Below are 13833 nucleotides of genomic sequence, written 5' to 3' on the forward strand. Positions count from 1 at the left end.
CTTATAGCATTGAATGTTGCATCTAACATTCTGTTTGTTAAAAACAAGAAAACGAGACACTGTTTACTTCGTCTAAATGTATATTTTCTAATGCATTTATTTGGTCTCATTTACAAAATATTTAAAGTTTGAACGTTTACATTAACACATGCATTCAACAAAGTTGTGATTTATCAACTATATAGCTCTTCAAATATGCTGGTTTACCTATTCGAGATAAGATAAGGTGATGTGGAAATGGTATTGAAAATGGCTAGGAATGTTATTTTACGCACACATTTGCTGTCTCATAGTTTATACATAAGGCCTATTTTGAATTGGGTCACAATGGTTTGTCTTTTCTAAAAGTGGGTTCCAAGAAAAAAAAGTTTGGGAAACATTGCACTAGAGTACATGCAATATGATGGACACAGAAAGTTATCAGTTGTCTATAGTCGCCACTGAAAACCAATCACAGATGGATATGCTTTTCATTTTTCAACGCCTATAGATCTGGGTAGAGAGATATGTTTCATTCACAAAGTTTGAGGTGTGGTGAACTTAGGATTTTCTTTCCAAGGCTTACACAATAGCAGGTGACAGGGAAGAGAGAAAGAGAGAAAGTGAGGGAACCGTATAAATTTAGGGGAAAAGCCAAGGTTAAATAAAGATATTGATCTTTCCAATGCACCTTTGCTTCATCAAGACACTGGCGCTTTATTATCTGCACCAGTCAGATAAGTAAACTGAAATGAGAAGTGAGACACCTCTAATGGGATTTCAGTCTAAATTGGCATTTGACCTGACAATGTGAGGAATTCTTCTGTATAAACTTTGGGAGGATACTTAGTCTTCTTATCTATATGATGAAGGCTTTAGCTCCATATCGTAGTTATGTGACGTATGAAATGACGAAATAAACTTGCCAACATTGGTTGGAAGACAACCAGGGTAGTCATGAGTATATGGTCAAGTGGACTGCACATGTTGGAGGATTTTACAGGTTTACTGCATTCTAAGAGAAGAGGTGCGCTTGTTTTCTCACATTCCCCACAAACCTGCATGTTTACGCATCGACACGTCCCCTTCCACAAAGTCCTCTCTGGTGAGCCTTTACTGTTTCCAAGGCAACCTGCAGAGCGGGGAAGAGAGGATTGGCTGAGGGAACGGGCGAAGCAACACAAAATGCAGGAAAACAAGATAGCAGGGTAGAAGGCTTTTAGTTTTTTTTTATTTCCCCCAACAGCAGAACGTAGATGTAGTTGTTGGTCTGACTGTGTATGAATCGTGCTTTGGTGTAGAACAAAATGCTGAAAGTTTTGGTCCGATTGCCATGGATTTTGGTATTCCCTTTCCCAGAGGATGAATGCTACATAATAATCAAAAAATGTTTACTTCAAAATAAAACCTCTGCACACTAGGTATGCACTCATCCATTTGTTTTGTCTCTCCCACACAAAAGATGTTACCATTACTTTAACACATTTAAGTTACCTTGTTCTGTGAAATTATGTAAATTTGTCTTACCTTGCTATACTTTCTGAAATGAATGTGTCTCTGATAAAGTGTTCGATAGATTCCTTCCTGTGTCATCCATATAGTTTTGTATTGTAGATGGCTGTTTGCATTGGAGAGTGCAATGCAGAATGGACTGCATCTGTGCACCTTCAAGACTACACACTGCACCAGTACAGTATGTCAAGCCATCAGCTGACCCAGTGATACATTGACAGCTATTAAGCAAACCGGTGCAGTTAGTGTTCACATATAATCTTCTTGATTTTGGGTAAACATGTCTGGGTGCACCTGTGTATTTGAGCTAGCAGGTGTGACCACGGGATTTCTCTGATTCATGTTTGAAAGAGTAGTGTCAGTGGAGAAATAAGCCTGAAAAGCCACAGGGATTTAGATGTTTCAAGCCAGCCAGAGTCGAGGCTGTACACAGATGTGTTGATCTCTCTTCCCAACAGCCCCAGCCCTGTCTCTCATCTGTCTTCTGGCTTCCCTTCTCATGCTCCCTGATCCCTCTTAGTTTAGTCTCATATATAGTGAATGGCTACTGAATGGCACATTATTCCATTTTGCAGACATTGTCGGCAGTCATAAATTCTGTATGAGCTCTTTCACACCTCAGCGCCTCCCACACAGCAACTGGCCCTTTTACTGCACCTGCTGTTGTGTGCGTGGGAAATGAGGATATCTAGAGTTCATTTACAGTCTTTTTTTTTTTTGTTGTTGTGCATTTTCGTGTGTGCATGTCTGATTGTCTGTGTGTCGAGGTTCAAACCCTCTTTCTCGCTCTGGAATTTCTCTTGTTGTCAAGTTAGAGAAGCTTTATGTGCAGCTTAGTTCAAAATCAGATGGGGATTTTCAAAGCTGCATCTCAAACCCCAAACCATTCAGGCAGCGATACACAGTGCAACATTAACTATTACTGGCACACTCAGGAACACATGCACTTTCACAGACATATAAATACACTCAAATGTGTTTACACTCAGCAACTTTGATGAGGGGCTTCCCCTGCGTATCTAAATCTAAGGTGGTTTGGCTAAGTGTTTGTCTCCACTACCGTAAAATATTTGTTTAGAAAATAAGCGTTACAGTAAAGTAGTGCTGAAGAGAACACAACACAAGAATAATAACTTATAAAGCTCAACAGCGGACCTTTATTTGAAATAATTATCTTTTGAGAGAAGTTGTGAGCAGTAACTTTATTTTTTCTTAAAATGCACATAACACACCCCCACACACTCGCACATGCGCACTCTCAACTATAGGATGCTATCTATTTCTTGGATCAAAAGGAGAGTTGATTTCTGCGTTCCTCAGCCAGAAGTGATGGGAGTTGCCAGCTTTTGTTCAGCCCATGTGTAAGGAACAGGAGGCATTGATTGAATTGCTGCTTGACAAAGCAGAAACTGCTTATTGAGCTAATGCAGCTGTGTGTAGGGATCGATCTCGCAATGTCACTTCCAAATGCACAGCAGGAAGACGTGAGAAAAGGAAGAGGCCCAGATGGGAAAGAGTGATGTAGGAACATAAATACCTACTGAGAGTTGAAGGCAAACATTCAATCTGTAGTGAAACTGGATTGGATTTCTTAAACTCCCGCCAAAATGTGAGTCACTGTACGGTCACGTCGTCTTCCGTGTGTCCTGCTTTCTTTTGTTGGGAACTCAGTTAGAGTCAGATGCTGCCGAGTGTAGCATCTTCCTATTGATGACAGTGCTTTGTCTCCCAAAGCTGCGTATTCTGCAGCTGTCCAATACACTCCAGACAGTGATGATGGATCAACTGTATTAAAATAGGTTTGTCTCTCCAACTGTCATCTACACGTTCTCCTCTGTAGCTCACAGACATTCTCTCCATCTTTAATTCTCCTTTTGTTCTTGCCCTTTCCCTAACCTTAGTATATTACTACTGATTTACTTCAGGGACTTCAACTACAGTCTTATAACTTAAAAGACACAGTAAATAATAATAAATCTGCTCTTGAATGCCTAGGAGAAATCCAATGTTCTATCCTTCTACTATCTTATCGTCTACCATAGCAACTGTATGTATCTATCTATTTAAGATGTCAAGACTTCCTTATACAAAACCTTTTGGTACAAAGTGCAAAGAAATTATTGATCTCTTTATTTTGCAGCATAAGCTTTTTTTTTAAAGACATTTTTTTTTTTGACAAATGGGTTTTACAATATGCAAGGGTATACTACTACTATTCTCTTTTCCTGAGGAGAAGGTGACAAATTGAGGAACAGGGCTTGAAGACGCCCAGGAAGAGAGAGCATCAGTCTTATTGGGGTCAAATGTCATCCTACAGGAGATGCTCTTCATATCTTCTCCTTCCCCACTGTCCTTTGTCCTATTGACCTCGTTTGAGAGCGTATGAAGAGAGATTGGAAGGAATAAAGGAATGTAAGCAGATGATGTAAGTGATGGATGGCAATGGCTCCTTGATCTCAGTGCGTATGTGTGTGCACACATGGTTTGTTCACACTTGAGCGTGTTCATACGCTTCTACTGTTAGCCAGTGTGCGCAGTAGAGAGTAATGCTTTGATGGACGAGGAGCATCCTTTGCCGTTTCAGCAGTGGAAGTGCTTTAAGCATTCGGGCCCCCAGGGATGGGCCATGTCACGGTCTCCCATCCTCGTGACTTATGGACCTGCCATGACAAACACCCCAAGGGCTGATGTTGCGGGTTCTGGTGTGGGGGGGTTGGGATATAACAGTCCACGTGATGACGGAAGCCAGACCCCCTGGAAGAAAACCCACCTCTCTGTTCTAAAACAGAAGGTTTTCCCATGAAGGCTGTAAAGCTTGCACAATAATTTGTGAAATAATTCTGATGTATGAAAGCGTGTGCAGGGGAGGAAATTAATGGAGAGTAATGTGAAGTCATCTCGCAAATATTTAAAATTGTTTTCTCATTATTTCTCTCAAGCTCCTTGGTGTGTGTGTTTTTTTTTTCTCTCTCTCCATCTCCCTTTTCATACTCTTTCTCTGTTTTGGATTTAGCCTGCAGGAAGAAACAGAATATATTTTGATAAATGAGTTTAAAGAACAGTTCAACAATTTTTTGTATTATTTATATTTTTCATTTTTTTGCACACGTGCCTTAGATTCCTGATTATGGCTATAAAGATACTTAGCTGTCAGCAGGTTATCCTGCTTTATTCTACGTGAAGAAAGACATTACCTTTGCATGAATTGTATTTTGACTGCATCAAAATTCTACCACATTAACTCAGTTTTGGGGACAAAGAAAAAAAAATGTTTGGGTCTATTGTGCTCGAGCATCACTGCCTCGATTCAAATACAGTCAATGTTTTTTACTGTTGATGTTTATTGGTGACAGATAAAATCACATGGTGGGAATAAAGAGAATATGGACTCTGAGGCAGGTTGAAAAAGTATTTGCTGCTTCAGTGCTCCAGGCATAGCCCTTTTCTGGGGATTGCCCCTCTAATGGCGCTTTTAGACTTAACTTAATTTACTGTCTAAACGAATAACCTGAAGTGGAGAGTGTGATGAGAAAATCACACACACACGCATACAAACGCTCACATACAGCACATGTACGTCTGTCAAAACATACACATCTACAGTCTGACAGTGCCGTGCCCTCAATCAGTTCTAATGCAATGAGGCTTTCTCTCTTACGCACACATTTCCCCTGTCATTCTCCCAGCCTTGCATACACTTCCTTATTTTCCATTGTCTTCATCAGTTTTTTTTTTTTCCTCCCCAGAAATAGGCTGTTCTCAATGCAAGACATTTTGACTTATCATAGCAGGAAAAGCACAGGTGTAACTAATATCATTAATGATGGCACCGGTCCATTTAGGCGTCCCAGTAATCCATGCCGGTAAGCCAGCATGTACAATATCAGGGCCCCGGCACTGGCACAAGTCAAAACGCCTGCTGTGACAAAGCTATCTATTCCTGTACCTCACTCCAACCTTCTGTCTCAGCTGACCCTCCTCTTCTTCAATCTCTTAAATCAAACTTTTGTGACACAAGAGCTACATTGATCCAGCCTTTCATGTTCATAACCGCAGGGATGAAACCGTTACTTGCATTGCACCAGGGACCCCTGTGGCCATGCAGCATCACTGACGCCTGAGTCCCGATAGCTAATACTGTATGCTAATCAGACAGAGGCCTTGTGTATATGCTAATGTGGAATAGTGATGGAGGGGAAGCTGTAATAAGGTGTCCTTGGCTGGTCAAAATAAAGGATATGGCACAGTGGAGCCTGCAAGTGACAAGTCAGTCTGTCATCAGTGTATAGCATTACGCCAGAGGGAGAGTACCCAAGTAGTAGCCAGGTACTGCAAAATATATACAGCATTGAGTCATTAAGGGCAGAATCCCTGATGTCTGAAAAGGTGTTCTACCATTAATAGATGATGGAAAACGCCTGCTTTGAAGTCACTGATGTATCGAGATGTCCAACATGCAGCTGCCCTGAGTGAGTCACTGCTGACTTTACCCTTTCAGAGCATCTTTACAAAAAGTAGGGAAACGCGTGGCTGGTATGTTTCGCCATTGGCCAACAATGCTGAAACAGTATTTGTGAAATAAAGTTACTTTGTACTTCTATAGTATGACATCTTTAATTAAAGGTGTATGTAAGATTTTATATATAATATTAATATTTGAAAGTCCATTACCTCCAAAATCCATCTACACCCACACATTTGAATACTTTCATTTACATTCAATATTTTTAGATAAGTTATAGAATACAAATACTGTATGAGACAACTTTTTTCCTGACATTTGATATGTAAATCAATTTGTATTCTCTCAGTCAATCAGGCCTTTCCCCTGTTATTGAGACTGACATTGTGTATTGGTGAGACAGCAGTACATTGCCTTTGTTTTGGACATATCTGCCATCTGCAAACCGCTCAACACGCCATCTATGCATATATACTTCAAAATATTAAAAACCAAACAGTCAGAATGAATATCTAGGCTGTGAGATAGCATCACTAAAGGCTTGTCTCATAACACACAGCTTCACAGCTAACATAACCTTTGTGAGGGGTACACACACACACACACACACACACACACACACACACACACACACACACACACACACACATCCGAAATCAAGCACTTAGAGGTCATGTTTGTTGTCCGATGGTGGGCTGGACACAAACTGTTTGCATTCTATTTATTTACCAGCCAGTTAATTCCACAGCTCAAGCCCTGTGGAATGCACTGTTGGATAAAATGATTGATCCAACCTTGTTAGACCTTGCTGTAAGGAGGTCTTAACTTACCGTGCTGGAAAGGGGAAAAGATAAAGAAACAAAACAAAACTTTTTTTTTTTTTTAAACTTGAAATTAACACTTAAAGCATGTTGTGTGAAAAGAAAGAAAAAGGACTATTGTGAAGGCAACGCTAAGCATCTTAATATGTCATTTAGTTTTGTGTTGAGTTTTGCTTATATACAAAACATTCAAAACATGTTCTAAACTCAACATAGAGCTGTAAATCATGTTAAGATTAAAGTTGGACCAAACATAGTGCAGCCAAAACAACCTAATAGCCTTTAAAATATTGTAATATTTTGTTGTACACTATGAAGCTGGAGACATCCGGGTAGAAAAGCAAGTGTGCATTGAGTGTGACGTTGAGGTGCCAGTAAGCTGTGTTGCTCTATAGGAGCCATTCTGCCCTCTCCGGAGTTCAGTCCGGTCCCTGTGGAGAGACTGAGTTTCATCCAAAGTCCAGCACATGCTCTGGCCAGCTCCCTCACTGTGTGGGAGTGTGTCACCCACACTGGGACTGTAAACTGAATGACACAGTTGTGTTAGTGTGTGTGAGCAATGGATTTTTGGTTATGGAAGGTTTATTTATACTCTGAAAATGTATTGTATGACGCAGTAAGAACAAAACCATCTACCCACTACACGCCTATGTAGTATTTTCAGCCAATGTACTCCAAGTTTGGGCGTTCTACTGTATGTCACCAAGGAGAACAGAAGCTACAATCACACTTGTTCAACTGCAAGACTGAAGCAAGAGGTTCAGGAGCAAGATATTGAACTTTCTTTGAACTTGATTTGCATAATAACACACAATTAGACAAGGTTCTGTCAATACTGGGCCCTCTCGCTTATTTGCATGCAGGTACATGATTGAACAAGCCGAGATGGTCAACATGGCATCCATGAGCGACTCAGTGAATACTATAGCTATTTGAAGCACTTCAGGGAGAAATTAATTTAAATGCAATGTCTTCAGTTGTTATAAAGTGTTGTGTTACATATCTTGGTAACTTTATAGACGGGGCTTTCCATAACCTTGTTTAACCAGGTTTGTGGCACTGTATCAGCACTTTGTGTGAGTATATACAGTATGTGTGTGCCACTGATTGTCACCACCAAATACTTTCTGTACTTTTCCCCTGATTTTCTGGCTCTTGTCGGTACTAACATGACGCAGTGCCACAGACTGCCTCATTAAAACTGACTATTCTCTTCCCTCTCTCTCTCTTTCTCTCTCTCTCTCCCCCCTCTCTCTCTCTCTCTCTCCCCCCCCCCCCCCCCCCCTCTCTCTCTCTCTCCCCCCCCCTCTCTCTCTCTCTCTCTCTCTCTCCAGCTCTGCCCAGCTACACTTGTGGTAATCCTGGACAGCTGCTCAATGGCCACCAGCAGGGGTCCACGTTCAACATTGGGGACAAAATCCGCTACAGCTGCAGCCCGGGCTACGTGCTGGAGGGTCACACCACCCTGTCCTGCCTTGCCACTTCAGCGGGTACTGCTGCCTGGGATTTCCCCCTTCCCTACTGCAGAGGTATGTAGAGGGGACAGTGGGAAACTGTCAATCAGAACAGGTCGCCCAGGCTAAATCTGGAATACTTTTTGTCCACACGGTAAATGTTTTAATCACATCTAATTTAAACTCAGAAATAGGTTAGAAAAAGGTTATTTTGGCATCAACTGTAAAGCTGGATTAAAGGGTAATACCAACTAACAACGGAATGGCTTGTCCAAATGTCCTAATGAGCATGCACGAATTCCTCCCAGCATTTCAAAATTAAACATTAAACATGAGATTTTATCGATTAACTCTCTAAAAAACTTGAAAATCATAGTATTGTAAATGACAACATTGTTTTTATTCACCAGTTGGTGAAACCCATCCTCCAGCCCACACACACTCGCATGTACTGTATTTGCACATGCCTTCACATGACCTCACAAGATTTTTTTTGTGGTTACACTGATATCTTATTTACCATGACAGGACCTCATGTGTTAGCTCCCAGTCTGGTGCTTGTGCCAGTTGTCCTCCCCTCAAAGTTAGCAAGCACCCCTGCGGCAGCGACACCTGCCAGTGTGTGTTGTCTGACCTAGCGTGACACTGCTCTAGTAAATGGTTCACTGTAGGCAAATGTGACGCTATTGTACATCATTTTTCAGATTTTTTTTCTTTTTCACAATTTAAATGCGACCACATGTCATACACATGACAGTTTGCATGTCCGTGTATGTCCATTTGCTGTGTCCATGTGGCCAATGGTTTATGACAGTGTGCATGCTGAGCAGAGCGCTGAGACACAGTGCCATCTGCAACCAGGCTGGGAGTCAGGAAGCCCACATAGGAGCCCACATGGCTGGGCACCAGGCGCCAGCACAGTCCCCACCTACCCAATCACATACAGACACATGCACATGCCTGTACTTCACATCCAAATGTGAAATTGTTATGTGCACATTTTGTAGTCAGTTTTTTTTGCAATTTTATGTAAAATTGTGAAGAACTCTGTCATCTCCCCTCCCTCTGTTTTTCTCCATAATTCACTGACAATTTGCTGTGCAGATCTAAACTAAGCTATTTTATGGATGTGTGTATCTAAAGGATGTGATTATACTACCTTTTCAGCAGAAATTACAAGTTTTAGAAACAAGCAATTTTCCCAGTGATTAATTGTGGTGTCGCAGTGCCACACAAAAGTATACGTGTACACCTGAGTGCTCCTTCATAATGCATAAAGTGTATAATTAATGTCACCTTAATTATAGACCCTGCCCACATGTGTAAAAGCAGAACTGACGTTGTACTTTGGGAGCAGGGGAGAACATTTTGGCACGGTCGCTATTCTGGGCTAAGGAGAGGGCAAACGTGCCAGCGCTGTCGAGCCACACAATGGTAGCCAGACATTGATGGCAAAGATAATGTTTTACGTGTCTTACACTCATCAATTTGTTCTCTCAGCTATGATCTTAAAAACTACATCACTTGTCATGAGCATACTTAGAAGTGATTAAACATCACTCTTTTATTCAGCTCCTGACACTCTCTCTTAACCCCTAAGCATATCTTTCCAGAACAAGCCTTAATACTGACAAGTTCTAAATGTCACTGCCTATAACTACAGTATCAAACACACACACACACACACACACACACACACACACACACACACACACACACACACACACACACATCTATTTATCTTTGGTTTGTGCACAAGCTTTATTCTACCTGGTAAAAAGGGCACTGAATTTTAGTGGTATTGTGTCACATTTAGTTGTCCCATAATCCCAGATATAGTTTTCAAGTTATAGCTGTGTGAATGTTTGGTGCATATAAACATGCCTTTTTGATGGCATGAATGCTTTTATAGCTTGCATGCATTGCTTATGCTTCCACATATCTTGGTTACCATGACACTCAGAGGAATCGACGCAGCTCCTTACACTTTATGGAAACCCATGACATCCTAAGTGACAGCCTGAAAATATGTACTGTTCAACCATGGGAAACATCATGACATCTACAATTGACTGATTTGATGAGTTTGCACACCTCACATATTTTTGTTGGGGGGGGGGGGGGGGGGTTCATGCGGTCTATGGTAGAGCCATTTAAGTTTCCATTGTCAGAGAGCACCTGCATCGGCAAGCGGCAGCCAAAAAATGGAGCAACAGAGAGAGTCAAGGTGAAGGGGAGCTTCAGAGACATCCCTTCAAGTGTGAAGAAACTGTCTTGTGTGGAATATCAATGCACTTCCTCATCCTTTCGTCTGTCTACCTTCTACTTCCTGTCACTCCCACTGCAACAATCACCTGTCACCCCTCTTGCCATCTCTCTTTCCTCATTGTCCACCCTCCCTCTGCACTTTTGTCTCGCCCATCCTCGCATGTCACCTGTCATCCTCTTCATCCCCTTCTTCTTGCCCTTCTGCCGCAGTTTCCCTCCTATTCAAGTTCACACCTCACAAGTTTTCGCTCGTCCGTACACTCGCTTGCCCCCCCTTAGGGGGGCTGCCGTGGTGACAGGTAGGAAGGATGATAGACAGGGCCTGGCGCCTCTGAGCTCCTCCAACAACCCCCCCCCCCCTTTGAAACACCTCACACACAGCAAGCTGGCCGCCCACAAATGAATCCCACGCCACCCCGATACAGAGGCGCGCCAATAGACATTTCAGGAACAGTTATAGTACGGAAGTGTCATTCAAAACTAATTTTGATGTCTCCTTTCCACCGGTACATACTGAAGTGACGTATGCACACAATATTTTAAAGTATTCAAATATTTCCACAAATTCCTCCTAGGAATTGCAATGCAGATAGCACATGGTACTGTTTTGTTTCAAGCTGTAATGAACATGTTACAGCTTGGAAGGGGCGATGTCCTGGCAACACATTAAATGCATGCTTTGTTATTTAATGATCTCCTTAAAGCAGTTTTGAGGATGGAAGAGTTGTGTTGATTTACATAAATCTGAATTAATCAGACTTTAATCACTCCCCCCCTAATTGCATTAGGTTGCATCACACACTCTTCCCTGCTCCGTGCTGATGGTAAACACTCTAGGGCTTTTTGAAATCCTGTGACTGGTGTCTCTCTGGCCTATGGCAAAAATTGCAGACAAAGGAACAATATGCTGTAAGTCATTGCACATTTTCATGCTCCTGAATTTGAAAATATGCACTTTGGCTAGTGGCTAAAAGATAATTTGCGGCCTTAATTTTTTTTATAAATAATACATATTTATAAAGCACAAAAGGATCCTGGTAAAACTTCAATTAGCCGATGTGACATAGTTTGGAAGACTTCTCTTGCTGAATCATTACGTCTGCCTCATCAGTATCTCAAAGTGGTTTATAATGATAATAATTGAGCTTTATCTTTATCTGTCCAATTAAATTATTCATTTTGACATTTTATACATGTGTGTAATGTCTGTATTGTCCATAAACAGCCTATGTATTTCTGTTTGGAAATTCTGGAAAATGATATAATGTTTGTTATGACATAATGCACCTATGTTTTTCGGAAGGTCTCTTTCACTGGAGGGAGCTTTAGCTCTTGTGTTACAGAGTGAGCTTGTTGCTTCAAGAGAGTGTTGTATCGTGGGTCAGTGTTTGAGTATGCCCTATCGTAAAATTTAATGTTCATTTAATCCGTGGCATTTTATAGTTGGGCCACTATGGTACTGATTAGGTGTGAGCTTACAATAGCCAGTTATAATTTGATATGACTGCTTATGGGTCAAACCTGACCTTTAGCTGAAGTTAAGCTGCAGGTTTATTAGCCTTTTACTACCTTGCCTCTCCTACTGGTTCTGTTTGTCTATATGTCTTCAGTTATCCCTGCAACACAAGTCTGTGATTATATGTGTTTACATTTCCCTCCTTTACATAGCTTTTCAGCCCTTTCTCTCTCCTGTGCTCCCTGCAGCGGATGATGGTTGTGGCGGGACACTGCGGGGCCAGAGTGGGGTGATCACCACCCCCAATTACCCAGCTGAGTACAGCAACAATGCCGACTGCACCTGGACTGTGCTGGCCGAGCCAGGAGACACCATTGCCCTGGTATTCTCTGACTTTCAGCTGGAGGACGACTATGACCTGCTCGAGGTCAGCGGCACTGACGGCTCTTCGCAGTGGTGAGTAGTCAGTCTCTAGCAATTTGTCTGGAGAGCGAGCTGAGCTTGGGACAGGAAGGGAAGGGGAGTCCACTGGTACACAACCTGCCGACAGGCACTTTTGCAGATTAAGGAAATGGGCTGGTTGAAGTATGGATGGAAGTGGATGTGTTTTGACTATGTTCATTGGATCTTAGCCAGCTTAAAGTGACTGTATCTAGATACATAGCTGTCTGAAATGTCTCTGGGGGATAGCAGAAGAGCAGGCATTGATTCAAACAGCAAGGTAAAACATTATCAAGTACTACTGTTGCTATCATTCAAATTAACATAATATGTATTTGTTTAATATCTAGTTTTCAGCGTTTTACCCTTCGGGGCGTGTCATGTGTCTGTCTGTGGTTTTAAACTGTAATTTTAACACTTAATCTTGGTCACACACCCTCACTCCTTCTCTCAATAACTCAGTCTCACACAAACACACATGCTCAGCTCTAATGATGAAGAGGTAGGATATCCTGGTGTCAGTGTGGGTCTCTCACCATCTGTGGCAGCTCCTCCTCTCTCTGACAACTCTCTCAGCTCAGGAAGTAATTAGTGAGCTTGATTACCACCACCAGCCGTATAGTGTTGTTTCACCCCCACACACACACGCACGCACGCACGCACACACACACAAACACACACACACACACACACACACACACACACAGTTGAGCCCATATGGGCACAAATGGACATGTGCACACTTTCAGCCAGACTTCTATATATTTGTGCTAGCACTCTAAGAACGTGTGCAAACATATGTACTCATTCACACTCTCTCTGACACTTTGTCCCTCCCTCACTCACAAGGCTAATGTTAGCACAACAAATATACAGTGGTTGCATACAGGTGGATGGATGCAGCTGTTACAAACCAGAAACAAATCCACTGCATTTTGTTTGTCTTCGATGAAATATATAAATGCAGGTTTAGTTTCAGTCACATGTAGGAGACAGGCGGTGTGGATAAACAAGCAAAGAAAGAGACTTTGAAGTTACAGCCACAGGCAGTTGGCAGGAAGGGACGAGGGGTAGCCTCGGCTCGGATATTAAACACTTGAAACACACAGACGCACACAGAGAAAGACAGAGGGATAAAGGACGGTTGATAGAGGAAAAGGGTTCAGAAAGAATATATGACAAGTCATCTTGGAGTGAGATGGCCCCTGGAAACTTGTGTCAGTTTCACTCATTCACTCAGTAGTTAAGCAAAAACACTTCCCGAGAAGAACTTGATTGACTCTGAATGGTCTTAAAACGGAGAATTGTGCCTTGTAGCCTGATATTAAAGTCTCTTTGAAATTTCTGCTTGGCCAATCGAGAGTTGATCGCTTCCCAGACACCGACAGACTGCAGCCCGACTTTGCTTGTTTTGCACATTTTACGATGTCATCAGCTTCT

At 42.0% G+C, this 13833-nt stretch overlaps 1 protein-coding gene across 1 annotated transcript in view; it reads left to right on the forward strand.

The window, feature by feature from the left end:
• csmd2 (CUB and Sushi multiple domains 2) overlaps positions 1-13833 on the forward strand; it is a 228439-nt gene that overhangs the window by 59468 nt on the left and 155138 nt on the right. Inside the window, exons 4-5 of the mRNA XM_068710960.1 lie at positions 8109-8303; positions 12201-12408. Of these exons, the coding sequence (XP_068567061.1) occupies positions 8109-8303; positions 12201-12408 (403 nt within the window). The remainder of the gene's footprint in view (positions 1-8108; positions 8304-12200; positions 12409-13833) is intronic.

This window comes from Cebidichthys violaceus, unplaced genomic scaffold (genome assembly GCF_023349555.1).
Source record: "Cebidichthys violaceus isolate CVI_PGR_0920_01 unplaced genomic scaffold, fCebVio1.0.p SCAF_16, whole genome shotgun sequence".
Taxonomy (NCBI): Eukaryota; Metazoa; Chordata; class Actinopteri; order Perciformes; family Stichaeidae; genus Cebidichthys; species Cebidichthys violaceus.